The sequence below is a fragment of the Lithobates pipiens genome, unplaced genomic scaffold (assembly GCF_037356315.1).
Source record: "Lithobates pipiens isolate NorthernLeopardFrog02 unplaced genomic scaffold, aLitPip1_a1.2 Scaffold_11, whole genome shotgun sequence".
NCBI lineage: Eukaryota > Metazoa > Chordata > Amphibia > Anura > Ranidae > Lithobates > Lithobates pipiens.
This window is the reverse complement of record NW_027507696.1, coordinates 21,029,667-21,051,214: the sequence shown is the minus strand read 5'-3', so window position 1 is coordinate 21,051,214 and position 21,548 is coordinate 21,029,667. Positions and strand designations below refer to the sequence as shown.

Here is a 21,548-nt window from a genome sequence, read left to right as displayed (position 1 = left end):
AGGGGAATATCTCCTAAAGCGTACAGGTTTAGGAGATTTTTTTTTACCTACAGGTAAGCCTTATTATAGGCTTTCCTGTAGATAAAAGTCCCCAATTTGACTATACAACCACTTTAAGTTATCACATGCACCAACATTTTAAGTTTACTAGCTGATATCACCATAGAGAAGAAATGTGTAAGTCTGTCAACACTTCAAATGCAATGCTACAGTTCCCAATGTTTGAAACCATCTAAAAACAGAAGAACAAATCATAGCTAAGTGTTTGTAAATAGGTGTGTAACAGAATGTTCAAGATGTTCGTGATGCAATAGAAGTCATTTTTGTAACAATGTAGTCGGATGCAGGCAGACATTTGACAGGAGAGGTTAGGGCGTGTAGAACAGATTTGGCTTGTATGTGGGGGCCCTCCTATGGGTGTGCCACAAAGGTTGATGACACTTACAAGTTCCACATTCCAAAGATTCTTAGTCTGCCAGAATATATGATATATGAATATGATATGATATGGGAAGGACTCTCATATGGGGTGTGGATAATATGTTAGTACCACCCCAGGATTTCTAGCCACCCCCAACCTTATAGCATAAGCTACAGTGAGAGGATCTGTCATTATACAGACAGCAGCTGCTACAGGTTAGTGCTACCTTTACTATGTGCCTTTTAATGCTATCCTCGAATACTTCGTAAGGATGTTACTTATCTGCTCTTGTGTAAGGGATACTGAGAGAGACAAATAGATGGATATACAAATATAGGAACGAAAGAAACAGAAAAATAAAAGAAAGAAAGAAAGAAAGAAAGAAAAAAGAAAGAAAGAAAGAAAGAAAGAAAGAAAGAAAGAAAGAAAGAAAGAAAGAGGAAAACAAAAAGAAGAAAGAAAGAAAAACAAAAAGAAGAAAGGAAGAAAGCATAGTAAAGAGTGCATGTGTAGTTGTTTGGAATAAGTAAGAAAGCAGTGATTGCATGTATGGACAAGGCACAGTGTGACAGCCAGAAACAACTCTTTAATGATGAGGTCTCTGCTATACAATCTGACAGCCAGATTTATTGATGCTTATATTGTTCTTCTCCTCATTTTGGGACAAATGTCGTTTATTTTTCACTTTTCTTTTTCAAATTGTCTAGAAATAGTACATCCTAGAAGTTATGTGTTGTCTGCTGTAATTGCTAGAAACACATTTACTGTATCTGTATATCTTACCTTTTGCTAGAACTAGAATTTACACGCTAGATGCTTATGTCATGGAGTGTTCATTTAATTGATTTTGAATTGTTCTACTTACTGTATGAACATGTTGGTGCAGCGCAAGTTTCCGTTAGTTTTGCTTGATTTCTTTCTGGTTAGGAGGGTTCGTACAAAATGTGTGTTATGTAGGAAATGAAGGCTCGTAGTACTCAAGTACTCATTGTGAACGGAGCCTTCATTTCCTACATAACACACATTTTTTCACATATGCTTCTTGACATACATATACTCCAGGACAAGAAGAAAGCTAAAAAGAACCCAACTTAAGAAAGAAGTCCCATGTTAGTCAATGCTGGCTGTCTTAATTAGCACTACTGAAGTCACTCCAACTTTAGAAAAAGTTCCTGCACTACTTCAAGGCGACTTCTATCTGACTTGTGCCCATAGACTTTAATGAAAGTTGCCTCCAATTCAGATCCTCATCTATATCGATTTGATTTGGATCTGACATTAAAGGAAGATTACCCAGGAATTCCCTGAAAGTTGCTACAAAGACATTTTAAAGTATTTTCAAAGTCACTTCAAAGTCGCATCAAGTAGTACTCAAGTCGCCAGGAAGCTGCCTGACAAAGTCGCACCATAAGTCGCACGACTTTCAGGTCGCGGTAGTGTGAACCGAGTCTTAAATGGACTTTAGTGCATAGTAAGTCATGTCTTTAGTGGGGTGCATGTATTGTGATACCTTGATCTAATGTTGAGCAACTGAAAACGTAATGTAATCTGGCATTCTATACATTATAAATGTCAAAGTAAAAAAAAACAATGAAATATAACCAAATGATCTCCAATGTTCTGTAATGAAAAACATTTTTAAATTTAGTGGGACCTTACATTTTTTTAGTTTAAAGAATATATATTAAAAATAGACAATATTAAAGGTTCACAAGCATTTGTTGATTCCTGAACATATTAGCAAGCATATTGTGTGAAGCCTGCTATAGGCTCTTCTTGTACAAATGTATTAGTAGTTTTTTGTATGTTGACCATTTGTGGTCTGTGTGGCTATATATCGCAATATACTGTATATTTAAAATGTGTCTGAAGCCAAAACTTTTAAGCCGGGTCCACATTGCCACTTTTTGGATAGTTTTGGATAGTGGGAATGGTTAGAAGACCTATCCTTGTTCTGCTGTCTGTATCCTGTTAGGGAGATTTCCCTTCACATCCTGTCATTGAGAGCAAAAGTTACTGGTGTTGTCACTAACAGGTGCCACCTTATTGGAAGATTTCCCCTATTGTGGTGATGATTCAAAAAATTTAGCTTGCTATTATTTTCTTCCCTAAGGCCAAGTGGTCACCAGGAGAAATAGGGTGAATCTCTCCAGAGATTACACAAAAACTTAAGGAGTTAGGGTAACATCTTCACTCTGTCCAAAAATAACACAAATAAACATTATATAAATGTATCTGTATATTTAATTGGTTTGTCTGGTGTCTGTGGTTATGTTACATTTTTCTCACTATCAGGCTTTCCATTTTTTTATACTGTACATGAGATTTATGGACAGCAGCACACTACGTTCATAGATGAGAATGTAGAGTTGGCAGTTCATACAGTAATGTGAGTGTCAAAGGACACTGTACTGACTCTGTGATAGCTGTGTAAGTAGAGGATAAGGAGGCTTGTAGAGGGTGGGTGTGACCAGTTTTTGGCAAAACTTCCTCCTTAATTTAGTTTCTTTTTTTGGTTTCTGTATTGGGCGGATAAGAGGGGTTGCTGGCGCAGGCTGGAGTCTGGGTGTTTCGAAACAGGAGGTATAAAGTTCAGAATAACAGGGAAGAGAGGGGTCCGCATTTATTATTCGAAACTGCACAGCATAAGATGTAGTTGTTCTTGCCATAGAGAACTTCTAACACTGCTTTTAAGAGTGCTAAAAACAGGAAACTAGTTAGATGGTGTAGCTTTTGTTAAAGCTGAGTTCATTTTTATTTATTTTGTCTAACTGTTTTTATCCACTGTATAGTGTAGGCAGAATCAAGTCAGCTTGATACTAATTAACATTGAACTTCTCTGGTTTGGAATTACACTGCACTTTTTAATTACTATTGTTAGATCTCTGCAAGCTCTCTCAAGATTTATGGGACAGCTTTCTCACAAGACAGCTATTACTGGTTTAGCTGCCCATGCAAAAGACAGCTTATGCTACCTAAATCCATATTAATCATGATATGACAAGTTCAGGTTCTGTGCACCTGAACTAAATACCCAGCGCAAGATCCAGAGGACGCCTGGCACACTGGATTAGGTAAAACAGTGAAGATATGAAAAGTTGAATGCAGAGTAAAATCCCAAAGGGCGTTATGTAGGCCCTTAAACTCTAGATCTCAGATGTCCCTCTCACATCTTTAAGAAAGTAGATCCTAAGTTTTTATTTTAAATTTAAACTAATCTGTCACTCACTTTATTTCTCATCCATGTGTCTTTTTTTTTTCTGTGTAGGTTTTTAAAATATGACTCGTGTTCCAGAAAGAAAGAAGTCCTGGTGGCTTAATTGCTGTTCGTGTTGCTCTAGTACTAGAGGAGAAGATGTAGAGGAATATACAAGAGCCCCAGGAGATAGACCTTCTGGAGGAGACAGAAATGCTGGGGTGGACATTGATTCGTCAGAACACCGAGATGGATCTGGAGGCAGACCAGGTAGAGATGGAGACAGACCAGGTAGAGATGGAGACAGACCAGGAACCACCCTAGATGACCTGCCAGCAGTGACTACAGGTGAGGACTTTTTATAATTCTCTTTCAGCATGTCTTTGGCTATATTTTCTGCAAATGTGCTCTGTAGCACAAACTACACAGATATGACAAGAACCTTCTTAAAGCAAGGCTCCTGTCAATCAGTTAAATACACCATTGCCATATATACTGTATATAAAAAGCAATAGGTGATCCCCACACATGTTAGTTTCTGGATGCACACTGTAGGGGATACCCAAGTAAATATAAAGCTCAGGGCACTTACAGGTATTTGAAAGAGCATAAAAAATCCAAGCCTTTATTTACCTACATTTCATTGGGTTACAGTCCACCATTAACAAGGCAAGGTGGGCTGTGACCCACTGAAACATTGGTGAAAAAAGTATTGGATCATTTATACCTTGTCAAATACCTGTGAGTGCCCTAAGCTTCATATTTACACATCTACACCATGGTCCTGAGTGTTACACAACTCTGGGATTTAGCACAATTAGGAATCACTTAATAAATGCAAGGTTTACTTTCACCCAAAATTGTGATTCCGGAGTGAAAGTTGTGTGAAAATATTTATAAAATAGACCCTTTAAGTAATTTTTTCATTCAACCAGCAGGTTAATTCCTCCATCCACACACTTGGTATTGGCGAGTGAATTCTCCCGTTGAGCTATTGTATTTTAACACCAGGGAGACTTCCCCGCCATCAGAATACTCTGATCAAGTGACAAAAAATCCGACAGGGTGGTTGTAAAGAAGGTGATTGCTAGATGACTTCTGTACAACCTCCCTGCTCATACACAGATCAAAATTTGTCTGGTCCCTGCTGAACCAGCTGAATTTTGATTCATGTATGGTGATGCTTCTTCATTTTCCTTTAAAGTTTGGAATAAGTCCCATAGCAGGTTGTATTTCCTAGCTGCAATGTAGACTGCAGTGGATGTCAACTCTGCTGTCTAACCAGGACCCCAAGACTAGCTGGGCAGTACTGCAAATCCTCCAGAGGTAAGATCAGTTATGTATTCTAAATGCGTCTTCACTTCTTTGCTGGGCGTTCAGCTTTAAAATATAGAAAAAGTTACATTTTTTTTGGTCTGTTAAATATACCATTGATATACCTTATAGCTGTTCAATAAGAAACAAAATACCTGTTAATTCTGCCAGAAATCTTATGAGTTGATAACTTCATGTGCTCTTTGCCTGTGATGTTATCACTTAGGTTGTTCTCAGCTCTATCTGTGAACTATAGAACACTTCCCCCCTATATTATGAAAAAGAGTAGAGGGATAGATGTTCTGTAGTGCTGCCCTAGGGGAAAAAAACTCTGCTTCTCTATAAGTACAGTACAGTGAGTGAGCATTGCTCCCCTAGGACAGGGAGTGTGTTACTGGCAGGATCACCAGATGAAAATAAGGGAAAAGATAAAACGAATACAGCCCCACATCTAAGCACTGGTAAGCTGAAAAATAAAACAATTGAGTTCTTGTGTTTAGATAGGTATTCACTTTATGCACTTGTCCAAATAATTATATACCTTTAGCAAACCAGTCTGAAAACCTGTTATTTTTTATTTTATTTCCAGGAGGACCTCTGAAAATTCAGAAAGTGGATCTTCTCCAGTCTCGGACTGGTGAAAATCGTCAATCTCATCACACTGATGAATATGAATGCGAAGATCTAATTGTAAGAAGGGGACAACCCTTCCAGATCTGTGTTTCTTTCCAAAAAGAATTTAGCAGAAATGACCAAATCTGCATTTTGCTACAACAAGGTTAGTGAGAAGAATGTGATGTGATGACATTATGAGTCAGATAATGAAAGCTATATTATTATAAAAAGACATTTAGTTACCACTTCAGCTAGGTTGTGGGTATTGAGTATCTTTGATATTCTTATCCTGATATTTTTTTTTAATTCCTTATTTATGACTATGGCAAAGGTACAAGCATATGATTTCACATAACAGTGTCTCAGGCGCATCTGAGAATCAACTAAAACATAACATTAGTCAATTTACAACAATACAGAACATGACATAGTATTGATACACTTTTGTTTTGACTAATGGTGTGTACACACGACCAGACTTTGTGACAGCAAAGGTCAGACGGAACGAATCCATCGGACAATTCGATCGTGTGTGTGGGCTCCATCGGACCTTTGCTGTCCAAAAATCTGATGGAATTTAGAAATAGAACATGTTTCAAATTTTTCCGCCGGACCAAGTTCCTATCGAGAAATCCGTTCGTGGGTATGCTAGTCTGACGGACAAAATCTGACGCTAGGGCAGCTATTGGCTACTGACTATGAACTTGCTTATTCTAGTCCGGTCGTACGTCATCACGTTCAAATCCATCGGACTTTGGTGTGATTGTGTGTTACCAAGTCACAGGCCATTCGAAAAGTCAGTCGGGAAGACCGTCGGACCTAGTCCCACGAAAAGTCGTACATCATCACGTTCAAATCCATCGGACTTTGGTGTGATTGTGTGTGGCCAAGTCACAGGCCATTCCGAAAGTCCGTCGGGAAGACCGTCTGACCTAGTCCCACAAAAAGTTTGGTTGTATGTACGCGGCATAAGAGCAATTGGTTGAGCCATGGGAAACAGGCATAAGACATCTTGTACCAGTACTGTCTATTTTTTTTTTTTTCAAAAATGAAAAGGGGTGTGTGTAGGCAGGAACAGTCTATTTTTTAAATTGCAGATGGTGCTCAACTGCAATGGCATTGCAGAGGGAGATGAAGTTAGGAGGATCCTAGTTCTATGGTTTCCTGGGTCACAAAGGGGCAGCTATATGGTTGGATGATAGCACCCCATGCGACCCTGTCAGCCATTTTGGGTCAGGCAGAGTCAACTTAAGATCCTGTCTCCCGGGCCTGGTGCGCATTTTACGTGTGGTTAGAGTAGGGATAGGTCACCCGTCTGTCAGGGATAGTGTTTATAGTGTTTAGCATCAGAGGGAGGTTCCAGACGAGTAGGGAAAGTGCATGGACATGGCAACCTTCCTGGAAGCCTCCCACTTGGGTACGGACCGGCCAGGCCTCATTCTGCCCCTCGAGACAGATTCTGTCGGTACACTTGAGACTTTATGCTTCTACTCTTTGCTGTCACATCCTGTGAGTGCCCCAGTCAGGGTGGTTCCCTGACGGGCTTGTTGTATATAGCCAAACTCCAATTACAACAATATATTTCTGTTCTCTGCACCTAGAGTTTTCTGCTGCCACACCACGCTGCACCTACTCACATGTGGAGGCCAGGAAAAAAATGGTGGCTCCTATCCTAAAATTATGATAAGCACAGCTATGTGAGTGTTGTATTGTAGATCCCTGCATGCAATAAAAGGAATAACAGAAGAATTTCTAGAATACCTGAAGAAAACATTTTTGTGTCTGACTTTTGTGTCTGGGGCTGAAGGTATTTTCTGAAGGTAGATTGCAAGCAGACAGGCTATTTATCACAGAAAAGTCATGCAATGTTTTTTTTTTCTGCAATAAAATACACCTACCTGCCTGCTTGCAGTCTTCTGCAGATTGTAAACTGAGCTGTGTATGTGCAGCTCAGCTTACATCGCCGGCACGGTCCCTGTGTGCTGGAATGACTGATTCCTGCACATGTGCGGGAGTTATGTCATCCTGCGCCGGCCAATGGAGATGCCTAAAAACCAGCACCCGGGGAGAAAATGCCAGTGCCAGCAAGGGACCCTTTGCATATTTCCGGCCGTTACTGAGGACGTAAGTATAGTGCCTTTAGTTATGTTTTAACCATTGTTTGTTTCAGTTAGATTAACTGACCTGTCCCTAGCTGGAAGATTGCATTAAAAATGTTGGGTATTGTTGACCATTGATATAAGATGGTTATTTCAACATCTGATTTCAGGTGCAGCTCTTATCTTAATCATTTTGCTTATGTCTTCTGACGGTATATTTTTTCAGTGTTCTGTATTTGTAACAGTCACCCTCACTCTTGCAGGAAATGGCCAGGCAATCACTTTACCCTTGGTAAAAGAGTTTGATGAGGGAAACTGGGGATGTCAACTGGCAGAATCAAGTGGACAGAATGTCATTTTTTGGGTGAACACTTCAGCTCAGGCTCCTGTGGGAAAATACCAGCTCAGTGTTAAAAGTAGCGGAGGAATTTGCAGTGATGCTAAACTAAAAGTCTACGTCCTGTTTAATCCTTGGTGTCGCAGTGAGTATGCCTAACTTTCCTTATGAACCAATTATCCATTAATTTTCTTGTACCTTCTGCTGATATTTTATCTTTACTCTTAAGGTAAACCAACTTTTCAGAAATCCTGTCTGCAATTATCTATGTTCTTTTTTTCTAGTGGATTCTGTATTTTTGGATAATGAATCATGGAGACAGGAATATGTTCTTAATGAGGTTGGAAGAATTTACTATGGTACTGAGCATCAAATTGGTGAACGTTCATGGAACTATGGACAGGTATGATTGTGCACATTCTTCCTTGTAAACCTGTAAAGGTCCATGCGCCCTATACTGATATTCCTGTTTTGACTGGAGGCTTGAGGAGCCTGAAGGTCATAAACACTAGAACAACAGGATCTCCCTAACTCAGTTCATTTATTAGAACTTTCCATCTCCTGTTGCAGAAGTTGAGTCTTTTTCTACCTGCTGCCATTTTCCATAGTGTAAAGAAAGATGTAAAATACAACACAAAGAAGGAGGCCCTCTCAAAATAGTTTCTGTATCTGCTACTTGTTGTTTCAGAATATCCTCTATCGCTTAAAAAAAAATAAACAATTACAGCGTTATCTTTCAAAAGAATTGACTGGTTTTGATAATCACTGGAAAAAATATATATATGTCAAAATCAACATTTCTTTTATGAGTGTCAACAGTGTTTCTCTTAAATTAGGCCTATTTATGCTAGTTCATGCCAAGAATCATATGTTGCTAATATATATATATATTTTTTTACCTACAGTTTGATAAGGGGGTTCTGGATGCTGTAATGTTTATACTGGACCGTAGTGGTATTGCACCTGGATCAAGAGGAGATCCTATAACTGTTTCCAGAGTTATTTCTGCCATGGTAAGTACTACTCGTCTAGTAATCTAAATATGGAAAGATAAACGCATTTATGTTGATGATTCCCCAAGATTTTTCAATGTCTGCTTATTAGGGAACACCAAATAGTCTGTTTTAAGAGTTCTTATCCTTAAGTGCAAAACCCGCAAATAGAATCTATTTTGTGTTGGTGACTTTAAATTGAGTTGAGTTAATTCTGCTTCGGTAGTCTGGATTACAGCATCTAATAATTAGTATGCACTAAAAAAGTCCTATTTACCATTTAGTGTTACATGATGAAGTTTAGTTTATTACTGTACTTCAGACCAAGTTATGGTCGTAAACTGCAGAGGGCAAATTGCAGCTGATGTCCGTATGACAAACTGTGCACTCAGTGCCTGGCTCATATTTTCCAACCTTGTTTTCTTGGGCTTTGTATATAATCATGACTGACATATCAGACATGCCTTCTGCTTTGGCTGAATGTGGATTATTATTATTATACAGTTTACTCTACCTACAGTTATAGCTAAATGACTATAGCTAAAATCACTGTTTTTAATGGTGTAAGTAGTGATATTATCTATGACTATAATGACCAAACATTACTTGGCAAACTTGTCACTGTCTGTTAGAATGAAAAATTCAATAACTAAAACATTACTCACATCATGCAAAATAGGGTAGTCAAAATGATGAACATTCTTTAATACATTGCCTAAATTTTACTTTGTGTATTATTTGCTCTTTTTCATACAGTGGAATAACGGATAACCTTTCTGGTCCTTCTTCTCTTATTAGGTCAATTCTATGGATGACAATGGAGTTGTTGCTGGAAGTTGGTCTGGTGAATATGCTGATGGTGTGAACCCAGTTTCTTGGGTTGGCAGTGTGGACATTTTGCTCCGTTATCACCAAAGTGGTTGCTCTGTGAAGTATGGGCAGTGTTGGGTATTTGCAGCTGTCACCACCACAGGTAATGTAGTATGAGGAGATTCTTAAATGTAATAATATGCACATTAATAATATGCCCTGTTAGTTATGTTAGATCAGATACTATAAAACCTCTATAATATGATGTATTTTTCCTCAAGAGTGGGGTTTGTAAATTAAATTGGGCTGCTGCTATAAGGCCTATGGGGACTACCCTATTTAAAAACCCACTCCTTCGCCACCACTTAAAACAAGTGTGCAGCTAAATTAATTTTTATGCAGAAGAAGGGCAAGATGGAGGGTTATAGAAGAAGAGAGGATTGAATATATGTAAGAGAGGGAATAGATTCAGGAAGTTTTGAGGTGACCATGTTGGCTGTAAGAGGCATAAAGTGGTTGGGGTTGTTGAGTCTGGAGTAGTGCAGGAACTCTGTACCGGGGTTGAGATATGTAAAGCTACTGTAGTTGCTTTTTATATAAATGGAGTAGGTCAATCTTTACATATTATATCTCCTAAATTATTTTAGTACTACGCTGTCTTGGAATACCTGGACGTACCGTCACTAATTTTGCCTCTGCTCATGACACCGATGGCAATTTAATATTTGATGTGTATTTTGACGAAAATATGAAGCCAATAGAAGATAAAAACAGTGATTCAGTCTGGTGAGTGATGGAAAAACATTTATATATTTTGACATGCATTTAATGCTAATGGTTAAATATGTGTAAATAACCATCTGTTGATTTATGTATTCTTCCATAGGAATTATCATTGCTGGAATGACTGTTGGATGAGACGTCCAGACTTGCCTGGTGGATATGATGGGTGGCAGGCTATTGATGCCACACCTCAAGAAACCAGCAATGGTAATGCACAACAATGTTGCATATGCATATTTTTCTTTTACCCCATTTTTTCTCACAGATTTCTTTAATCTCAGATTATTGTTGAAATATTGCCAGTTTCTTGTTTCCAATTGTATATTTTTTAATAATTTCATATGTTTTCTTTTTGCAGGTATATACTGCTGTGGCCCATGTCCTCTTTTGGCCATAAAGAATGGCTTAGTGAATATTAAATATGATTGTGGATTTATCTTTGCTGAGGTAATTTGAATTATGTATGATACATTCACAATGATTGTACTATATATGCATTTTCTTGTATGTTGATATTTAGTAAATCACTGATCACAATAAATGGGCTTTTATTTATTAGCATATTTTATTGATTTATTTTTTAATTAACATAAATGGTAAGTGAACTAAACTGTCTGCTGTATTTCACACAGGTAAACAGTGACAAGGTGTTCTACCAGCGGCAGCCAAATGGCAAGTTTAAGAAAGTGCATGTGGAAGAACGAGCAGTAGGACACTGCATCAGCACAAAAGCTGTAGGATCAAATGCAAGGGAGGACATCACTTACTTGTACAAGCATCCTGAAGGTAACATATTCACCTTATTGATATTTAAATTTCTAAAATGTGTAGCAGTAGTACAGGTTGAATATTATATATGTATGAGAAGAAAACTCTCCTTCTTATAAAGGAAGATGCATCAAGATTGTTCAGGTGGAGGGGAATGGTGATTCTCAAAGAAATGTTTTAATGTAAACGAAGGTCATTTAAGATTGCTGGTAGCCCAAATTTGAGGTAGCACAATTCAGAACATTGAGATCCATGCTATGTATGGCCACTCCTTGTGGTTGTGTTGCTCAGGGACAGCACAGTCAAGGGGTTATTCCGAAATCTTCACAATATGTCATTTACTAAAAGCTATGGTGACAACATGACATTTTTATGTCATTATAACCTCCCAAAAGGTTGTTTTGTGATCCCATTAGACACTAGAGACTAAGGTGTACACCTCGATCGGATTTGTTACTTTTATTGCAATATTTTTCATCATGTTATAATAAAGTTTCATTTTTAATTAAATTCTTTCTGGCCTTATTTTGTACTTTACTGACCATAATTTTTTGTCATCAGGCTCTGCTGCAGAACGTGAGGCAGTGCACACAGCTGCCAAATACGGCAACAAGCCCTTAGCAGAAGTTGATACAGATGAGTCATGTGATGTATCACTTACCATTGAGTCACAGGACGGTTTCAATATGGGCAGTGACATTAATGTCCGCATCCTACTGAAAAATGGCAGCAGTAGTCCTCGGACAGTGTCCTTATCTATGGCTGCTGCTGTTATGTTCTATAACGGTGTCTGCAAAGAGTCATTCAAGAATGAGACCTGCAATGCAACTCTGAGCCCTGGAGAAAGTAAGTTACAATATGCCAATTTTTATTAAAAATTACCATCAAAAATACTGCAGTGGTTAAAGACATGAACAGTAAAAACAGAATGGGAGGATAATGGAAGAAGGAGCAGACACAGAAGGTCATGAGGTGAATCTGTTCTACATAAGTGGTTCTCAACCTCAGTCCTCAAGTACCCCCAACGGGCCATGTTTTGGGAACTTCCCTTAGATAAAATAGCTCTTATCAATACCATGTCATTGATATTGATTTAAAGCAGCTGTGCAAAGTAAAGGAAAACCTGTAAACATGGCTCGTTGGGGGTACTTGAGGACTGAGGTTGAGAACCTCTGCTCTACATCACTGTTAAGAAAACTGTAATTGCTAAATAGGTAATGATATTTAGGCAAACCATGATTTTTTAATCCCCCTTCAGGCTAAATCGTCACTTACATAAAAAGCTATACTGCTAAGGTATAAGGTTTACAAATCCAACCATAACAGCTGTGGATGCCTGGGATCAGAAGCATTACCTTAACATCTTGAGTCTCTATGAATCCATTAAGTGTTTTAACTCTCCAGCCCCTATCAAAATCTAGATATGATTTTTCCGCCCCTTCTTATCTTCCCTAACTTTAATTCCTTAATTTTGCCTAGTCTCTCACCTACTGCCTCTCTACTATTTTCAAAGCCCCTTTAATACTTACTGGCTTTTGCTATTGTGCAGCCACGATGGGTTTGTAAACTTCTGGAAATAAGGGCCTGGTAGGAAGAGTGTCTATCGAACTGCGCTCTTCCTTTTTTCCATATGCTATTTGGTTACGGCATCAATACCTTAATTAAGGATTCAATAGGGGTCGAATAAAAGTGACCCTTTATTAGTAGATAAACTTGCACCTTTTTCCCTTTCCCCCTTCCCTAAAACGAATTTCCTGGTAGGAAGAGTGTTGAGCGCCTTACATTTAAAAGACAGCACCTAGTGACTCCCTCAGCAATAATAAATGCTACCAACAGAAGTAACTTACCTCCCTTTTTCAACAAGTTTAAAAATGCGGCTTTGGATCAGCATTTGGTATCCACTGTTATTAAGAATACCGGTACTATGACAAATGCAGCCAACTCCTTACTTTAATAATTTTTTAGCAAAAAAAAAAAAACCATAGTAGTTTTTGAGTGGACTGACTTTTTTAAACTTTGTTTCAAGTCAGGTAATAATTTACTCATTAAGCAGTTTTGTGAACTAGTGCTGTAAATGCAGTTAGTTATAAGGTGCTAAATGATTATTGTGTGTATAGGGTTAGTAATGTATGGGTGTATAGTATTTACTTTTATCACCCTATATCAGCTGGTTTGATATGTATGACTCTTAATAAAGCCTCTTCATGGATGGAATCCACAAATAGCCCACAGTTTTAAGTAGTCATATGTAGACTAATGAAATACCAAAAAGTAAATTCACCAGAGGACTGCCTATTAACACATCTAATACAAATGGAATGTCTGTCTTTACATTCCAACAAACTCATTGCCATTGTAATACCATGAGGTCAGAACATTTTCTACATAATATTAGTAGAGTAGTGAGGGACTGAAACAATAGCATCATATTATGTATATCTTTGCTTTTCATTGTATATAATGTATTCTATAGAAGAAGAAAAAATCTTCATATATAACATATTTATGTAATTCTCCTTTATTTCCCTTGCACAGCTAAAGCAGTTGGGATGATGATTCCTTACAGTGAATATCTTACACAGCTGGTGGATCAGTCAGCCATGATGTTAACAGTGTCTGGAATTGTGAAAGAAAGTGGACAGAAATTAGCCAAACAACACACCTTTAGAATAAGAACTCCAGATCTTGTGATTAAGGTATTCTAATATTCTGAATTACTACAGACTGAGTTTGTGCTTTAGTACAGTTTTTGCTTGTAAGCTTCATAGACTTGGCATTGTTACGCTATATATCCCCACCATATACAGCTAGCAGTTCAGGAGGACTTATTGTTAAACGCTGACTGTATTTCACTCCATATCCATCCATATCTTCAGCTGAAGAAGTTTTTTGGATAAGCTGCAAAACATCTTCAACAATACAGGACAAAATCAGATAAATGTGACTTATGCCCCGTACACACGAGTGGATTTTCCGTCTGAAAAAACTTGGATGGTTTTTCTGACAGAATTCCGCTCAAGCTTGGCTTGCATACACACAGTCACACAAAAGTTCTCTGAACTTTCAAACGTCAAGAACGCGGTGAAGTACAACAATATGATGAGCCAAGAAAACAAAGTTCAGTGCTTCTGAGCAGGCGTCAAATTGTTTCTGAGCATGCGTAGGAATTTATGTGTCAGAATTTGTACACACGATCGGAATTTATGATCGGAACTTTTAACGACCGAAAAATAGAGAACCTGCTCTCAATCTATTGCTGGCTGGAATTCTGCTAGCAAAAGTCAGATGGAGCATACACATGGTCAGAATTTCTGACCAAAAGCTCACATCCAACTTTTGCTGGCAGAATTTCTGATCGGCTTTACTACTACTAGCTATACCCAACCTTGATAAATGAGAATGTTTACAGACACAGAATATTCAAAATTTATAACATGTCATTGACTATTAATACTATACTATATATGTTTTTGTTTGGTGGAAATGACTGCAAATGTGACAAACAAAAATCCCACAGTTCACAAACATACTAGCCAGCAAAGATGTCCTAATTAAATCCTGTATCTAAAGTTATGGTAAAAAGAAAGTTCTAAAACATACATAAAAGCCCCACACCACTATCAAGGTGCCTCTGGAGAGTACTTTGGTTTCTCTGGAAGTAGCAGTGTTGGAAAATACACACACCGGCCACTTTATTAGGTACACCTGTTAAATTGCTTGGTAACACAAATTGCTAATGAGCCAATCACATGGCAGCAACTGCATTTAGACATCTAGACATGGTGGAGATGACTTGCTGAAGTTCAAACCGAGCTTCAGAATGGGGAAGAAAGGGGATTTAAGTGACTTTGAACGTGGCTTGGTTGTTGGTGCCAGACGGGCAGGTGTGAGTATTGCAAAAACTGCTGATCTACTGGGATTTTTACATGCAACCACCTCTGGGGTTTACAGAGAATGGTCCCAAATAGAGAAAATATCCAGTGAGCGGCAGTTGTGTGGAGGAAAATGCCTTGTTGATGTCAGTGGTCAGAGGAGAATGGGCAGACTGGTTTGAGATGATAAAAAGGCAACAGTAACTCAAATAACCACTTGTCACAACCAAGGGATGCAGAATACCATCTCTAAATGCACAACACATCAAACCTTGAAGCAGATGGGATACAGCAGCAGAAGATCACACCGTGTGCCACTCCTGTCAGCCAAGAACGGGAAACTGAGGCTACAATTCGTACAGGCTCACCAAGATTGGACAAAAGAATATTTGGTAAAACATGGCCTGGTCTGAGGAGTCTCAATTTCAGCTGCGACATTCAGATGGCAGGGTCAGAATGTGATGGAAACAACATGAAAGCATCATACACCCTGCCTTGTATCAATAGTTCAGGCTGGTTGTGGGGGTGTGGGGGATATTTTCTTGGCACACTTTGGGCCCCTTAGTACCAAATGAGCATTGTTTAAACGCCACGGCCTACCTGAATGTTGTTGCTAAACATGTCCATCCCTTTATGACTACAGTTTACCCATCTTCTGACGGCTATTTCCAGCAGGATAATGCACCATGTCACAAAGCTCAAATCATCTCAAACTGGTTTCTTGAACATGACAATGAGATCACTGTACTCCAATGGCCTCCACAGTCACCAGAACTCAATCCAATAGAGAACCTTTGGGATGTGGTAGAACAGGAGATTCTCATCATGGGTGTGCAGTCAACAAATCTGCAGCAACTGCGTGATGCTATCATGTCAATATGGACCAAAATCTCTGAGAAATGTTTCCAACACCTTGTTGAATCTATGCCATGAAGAATTAAGGCAGTTCTGAAGGCAAAAGGGGGTCCAACCCAGTACTAGCAAGGTGTACCTAATAAAGTGTCTGGAGAGTGTATATACCAATGATAAAACTGAAAACAAGCTTACCTGAAAGTTATATCTAATGTCCTTAAAATGTACAGTGATACAGGTCCAAACGGCAAAAAGAAACAGAAATCCTCTCCTGTTAGTGTACATGACAGAGGAAATGGGAATGACAGAAATGATTATAGATACAAAACACACAGCACACTACCTTCACTGCTGTGAGAACAATTACGGAAAAATATGTTTTACTGAACATAGCTTTGGAAGACCCTTCACTTATTTAAAAAGACATGGCTTTTAACAGAACAGATAACTGAACAGTTGTTTCAGAGGAGGCACTTTTCAGTAAAGGTTAGGGACCTAAGACCCATTTTTTTCCCGTTTGTTGAGCAGATGCAGCCCTTTGTACCCACCAAAACACCTTCTGGAAGGGGCTCTGCTCATTTGAAAGTCATAGAGATGGTGATTTTTTTGCTTTCCTGGGAGTGTGGGACTGCAGTAGTCCCCTTTGCAATAAAACTGTAATGAATTACGTATGGCACTTCCCTGTCCAATATCTGAATTAAAAGTTGAAGGGGCAATATAATATCACAAATACTTTGCTTTCATTGAGAATTTAAGGTGACCTTGGGACAAATATTAAGCAATGTATTGTTATGTCTTTATTATAGGTGCATGGCAACCCTGTGGTTGGCCAACAAATTGTGGCAGAAATCATATTCCAGAACCCTCTTCAGACAACATTGCACAATGCCTGCTTCCATGTGGAAGGACCTGGTATTCAAAGACCAAAGATTGTGCAAGTTGGGTAAGTTAACTCTCATATGTCTACTTCTTTTGCCCTGTTTACATTAAATTATTTTTAATCGAGCCAATCTCTTTTTTTTTTTAAATCTTCTAGTGTGTTAAATATAAATCCTTCTCTATATAGAGTATCTAGTACCAACATTACTTTTAAAGAAATAACATACAGCAATTCATTAACCGTTAATGCCAACAATCCACTTTACTGTTTTCTTGCTTGGAAAGTACAACATTTCTGGACACTAACACATTTTACAATGTTTTCTTCTCTACAGAGATATTGGGCCTTTGAAAACAGTCTCTATCACAGAACGCTTTACACCTCGGCGTGCCGGATTGCGGCAGCTTGTGGCTAGTCTGGAGAGTAATGAGATGAGTCAAGTACATGGAGTCACTGAAGTCATGGTGCGAGAGAATTAATTTGATGGCTTCAAAGCAAACCTGGTTTACTCATGCAGTATTATTGGATGACAAGGGAACATAACAAAGACTTTATACTGAAAATACATTTTTAATGATTCCCTCTCTAAGAAATCAGTCTGGAGTCTTCCAGGGCATTCCCAAAAATGTCTGCTGTATGACAGAGGTTTTCCATCTAACTAACAAAACAACTGGATATAAGCCCTAGAGGAACACAAGCCTTGCAAGTCTGCCTATCTTTGGAATATGGCTAGAAGGACGCTATTTCTATGATTTTGATGCACCGCAATTAACGTTAACTGCAACTCTAAACCACTCACAAATAAAGAAGCCACTCCATTGCTTTAAACATCCAAATTGTGGAACGATATCATGTGCTCTACAATCAAGTGATAAATATATGATCTCATTAGTCTCTAATGTCGCCTAGATACCTTCTTTCTGACTGACACTTATTTACGAAACTTAAGACCACTCGTAGCATAATGAGATGTTATGTTATAAGCTATATAGCAGATGTTTCATCATATACATAATGTTTTGGCCATACACACATATGGCAGCATTTGCAGTATCTCTTTCTTAACTGTGAACCCTACTAAATTACTTCTAACTATTGTGTATATATATATATATATATAAGCATAAATTATAAAGAATATTGTATTGTTAATATTGTAGCATGCCAGTGAAGAAACAGAAGGAAATGTGAATAACACATGGAAGCATACTACATTAATGCTGCATAATTCTCAGTTCACCCTAAAAAAGTTAACGTGCCGTCCATGTTCCACTGCATAGGTAACCCTTGTGTATAAGAAAAGTTGATTGCTGGTTTACATACAGACATACTGTATCTTCCAGAGACAGGTCTTCTTTTGTCATAATGAAGGTAACATGCCTATGGATCTAAATGATCACTGCTTGTCTCCCTGTGTAGTCTCCCTGTGTAGTCTCCCTGTGTAGTCCCTGCTTACTGGATGAGAAAAGCCCACACTCTGACCACCATAGCTGTCCTGTTACTGACGGGCACACAAACTGTGATCACAAAAAGCACTGGAATTTTTTTGTGCACTTTTTATTTCTTAATTTTATTTTATTTTTGTTTCAATAAATATTTTATATTATTCACTAAACAGCTTCTGTGTATATTTAACAACATGCCATGTAGAATAAAGTGCGCTCTCCTCGACCTATACAATTGATGAGAAAGGAAGTATAAGAAAATGTTTCAGTGTCTGTCAAATTAACAGAAAGAAAGGGTGCCTCAGGAAACTGATATCCTAAGGTGAATATAGAATGTAAGTCTGTATAATACAAACTCTGTGTTGCCCAAATATATTGCGCCAGCCTCTGTTATCAAAATGTATTTATATTTTAGAGTTGATTTACTAACACTGGATAGTGCAAAATATGGTGCACCTGTGCATGGTAGCCAATCAGCTTCTAACGTCAGCTTGTTCAATTAATCTTTGACAATAAAAACTAGAAGCTGATTGGTTTTTATAGACAGTTGTATCAGATTTTACACAATCTAGTTTAAGTAAATCAACCCCAGTATTTCATATTTGCATGCAGATCAAGCTGAGCAGCAAAGGTGACAGTGACAGGAGGTGGGGCAGACTAAAACACACTGTCAGGGACCCATTTGGATTCTTTAACAGGTGCGTCTGACCTCCTCCTGACTAGCATTATGCCACGTACACACGACCAGACTTTCCGGCAGAAAGGTCTGACGGTCTTCCTGACTGACTTTCGACGCACTTGCAAATGAACAGACTTGCCCACACATGAACGGACTAAAGTCTGTTCGAAAATCCGTTAGTGTTGAACGTGATTACGGGACTAGAAAAGGAAGTTCAATAGCCAGTAGCCAATAGCTGCCAATAGCTGCCCTTGCGTCGTATTTGGTCTGACGGATCAGCATACAGACGAGCGGTTTTCCCAATAGGAATTGAGTCTGTAGGACAGATTTGAAACATGTTCTATTTCTAGGTCCGTCTGAATTTTTTAAAGAAAAATGATCGGATTATCCCACACGCAATTGGGCTGTCCATCGGACCTATTCTGCCAGAAAGTCCAGTCGTTTGTACGCGGCATTAGACTTATTTTCAAGCTTCTTCAAGCTGCTACTGCATTCCTATTGACTTGTATAAGTAGAAAAAACAGTTGTGCTTTGCTCTCCTAAGCAAGCTTACTTATGTTATGGTTATCAAATTACCTAATAATCACATTGAAACAGAAAAACAGTTGTGACATACACAAATGCCCATTGAAGAGTCAGTATCCACAACAGTAGAAGTACACTTAGACCCCATTCACACTGGTCGCGGTAAAACGGCGCTAGTTTTAGCAGGGCTTTACTGATGTTACAGTGGCGTGTTTTGTCCACTAGCAGGGAGCTTTTAACCCCCGCTAGTGGGGTGCTTTTAACCCCCACTAGTGGGCGACGAAAAGGGTTAATAGCACTCGTGTTTCGGCGCTGCTGAATCGCTTTGTAGGCGCTTCGGCAGTGCTGCCCATTCATTTCAATGGGCAGGGATGTTTTTGAAGTGGTGTATACAGTGCTCCCAAACTGCCCCAAAGATGCTACTTGCAGGACTTTTTTTCCCATCCTGCAAGTGCACCGCCCCAGTGTGAAAGCACTTGGGCTTTCACACTGGGGTGGCTTGAGAGGTGCTTTTCAGGCACTTTACAGGTGCTATTTTTAGTGCTAAAACGCCTGAAATGCGTCCCAGTGTGAAAGGGGTCTTAGTAAGGCCGCGTACACACGGGCGGATTGTCTGTCCAACTTAGTCCGCTGAACCGTGTTTCAGCGGACAATCCACTCGTGTGTGGGCTTCAGCGGACTTTTTCAGCGGACAGTCCGACGGACTTTGTCTTTCAGAATTTCCATAATTTTATCCGCTGAAACTTGGTTTTGTCCGTCCAAACTTGGTTTCAGCGGACAGTCCGCTCGTGTGTAGGCAAGTTGGACGGACTAAGTATGGCGCATGCTCAGAAAGGGTTTACACGGCCGAAGGTTGCATTGCAGTGTATTGGACGTCGTTTTTCTAGTCCCGTCGTACGTGCTGTACACGTCATCGCGCACGTTTTCAGCGGACTGTCTGTTCATCGTGTGTGGTCAAGTCCGTTCATTCAAAAGTTGAACGGACTGTCTGTCGGATTGTCTGACGAACTTAGTTGGGCGGACAATCCGCCCGTGTGTACGCGGCCTAAGTCTTACTGACTCTCTCCTCAAGCAGTAACTATATGAATGACTGAGAAGCAGGCAGGCAGGTACTCTTTTACTAAAAAACCATGAAGGAGAGGTGAAAACAGATCTTAGGGGGCTGGGAAAAAGGCAGGTAGACAGTCAAGGAGTTTAGCAAAACTGTAGCTCCAGAGGGGTATGCACTGGCTACCCTATCAGATCTGGTTGTAGCACAGATCTGCTGTAAGGACATTGTTCAAATGACTTTTGATTCTCCAGGGTCCCTACAGGCCATTTTTAAACTATTCCCAGAGAACTACCCTCTAAGTGCCCGTTCACACTACCGCCACTTGTCAGGCGACTTAGCCGCCTGACAAGTCGCGCTCCGTTCTGTACTATGGAACCGTTCTAATAGGAGTGACTCAAGTCGCTTCGACTTAGAAAAAGGTTCCTGTACTATTTTTGAGGCGACTTCAGGCGACTTGCATTGACTTCTATACAGAAGTCATTTTTCAAGTCACCGCTGAAGTCGTGTGCAGGTTGCGTCTGTGAGTCGCGCTGCAAGTCGCGTCGCCCCTGTGTGAACGGGCACTTACTGTGTCAAGTACGCCTGGGGAGTTATAGAGACATGTGGTAGAGTTTATTTAATCAAGCTGAATAGGCCATTTCATCTAGTTCAGTGTTTGGGGGGGGGGGGGGGTCGATGGTGGGAACCATTGTTGTTTGCCCTTTGATTTATCATTTAGGTTAGTTGAATAAAAGGAAAATAATCGTTTTCTAGAGAAAGAATCTATACATAACATTTTAGGAACATAAACAATAAATTTATGGCTGTATATATATATATATATATATATATATATATATATAAATATATATATATATATATATATATATATACATACATTATAATACCAAAAGTATTAGGACCCCTGCC

General features: G+C 39.1%; 1 protein-coding gene across 2 annotated transcripts; it reads left to right on the top strand.

Moving 5' to 3' along the window:
* Positions 1 to 494: 494 nt before the first annotated feature.
* On the top strand, positions 495 to 18,554 carry TGM1 (transglutaminase 1). 2 transcript variants are annotated; one of them, XM_077469716.1, is made up of 15 exons: positions 495 to 636; positions 3,690 to 3,965; positions 5,521 to 5,709; positions 7,909 to 8,127; positions 8,267 to 8,385; positions 8,888 to 8,995; positions 9,773 to 9,947; positions 10,432 to 10,570; positions 10,671 to 10,774; positions 10,926 to 11,014; positions 11,200 to 11,353; positions 11,897 to 12,181; positions 13,871 to 14,031; positions 16,866 to 17,002; positions 17,274 to 18,554. In XM_077469716.1, exons 2-15 carry the CDS (start codon positions 3,701 to 3,703, stop codon positions 17,416 to 17,418), a joined length of 2,289 nt encoding a protein of 762 aa, XP_077325842.1. In that variant the 5' UTR covers positions 495 to 636; positions 3,690 to 3,700; the 3' UTR covers positions 17,419 to 18,554. The 2 variants fall into 2 exon arrangements, with proteins under 2 accessions (XP_077325842.1, XP_077325850.1); XM_077469724.1 differs by lacking the exon at positions 495 to 636 and adding an exon at positions 2,961 to 3,004.
* Positions 18,555 to 21,548: the final 2,994 nt, after the last annotated feature.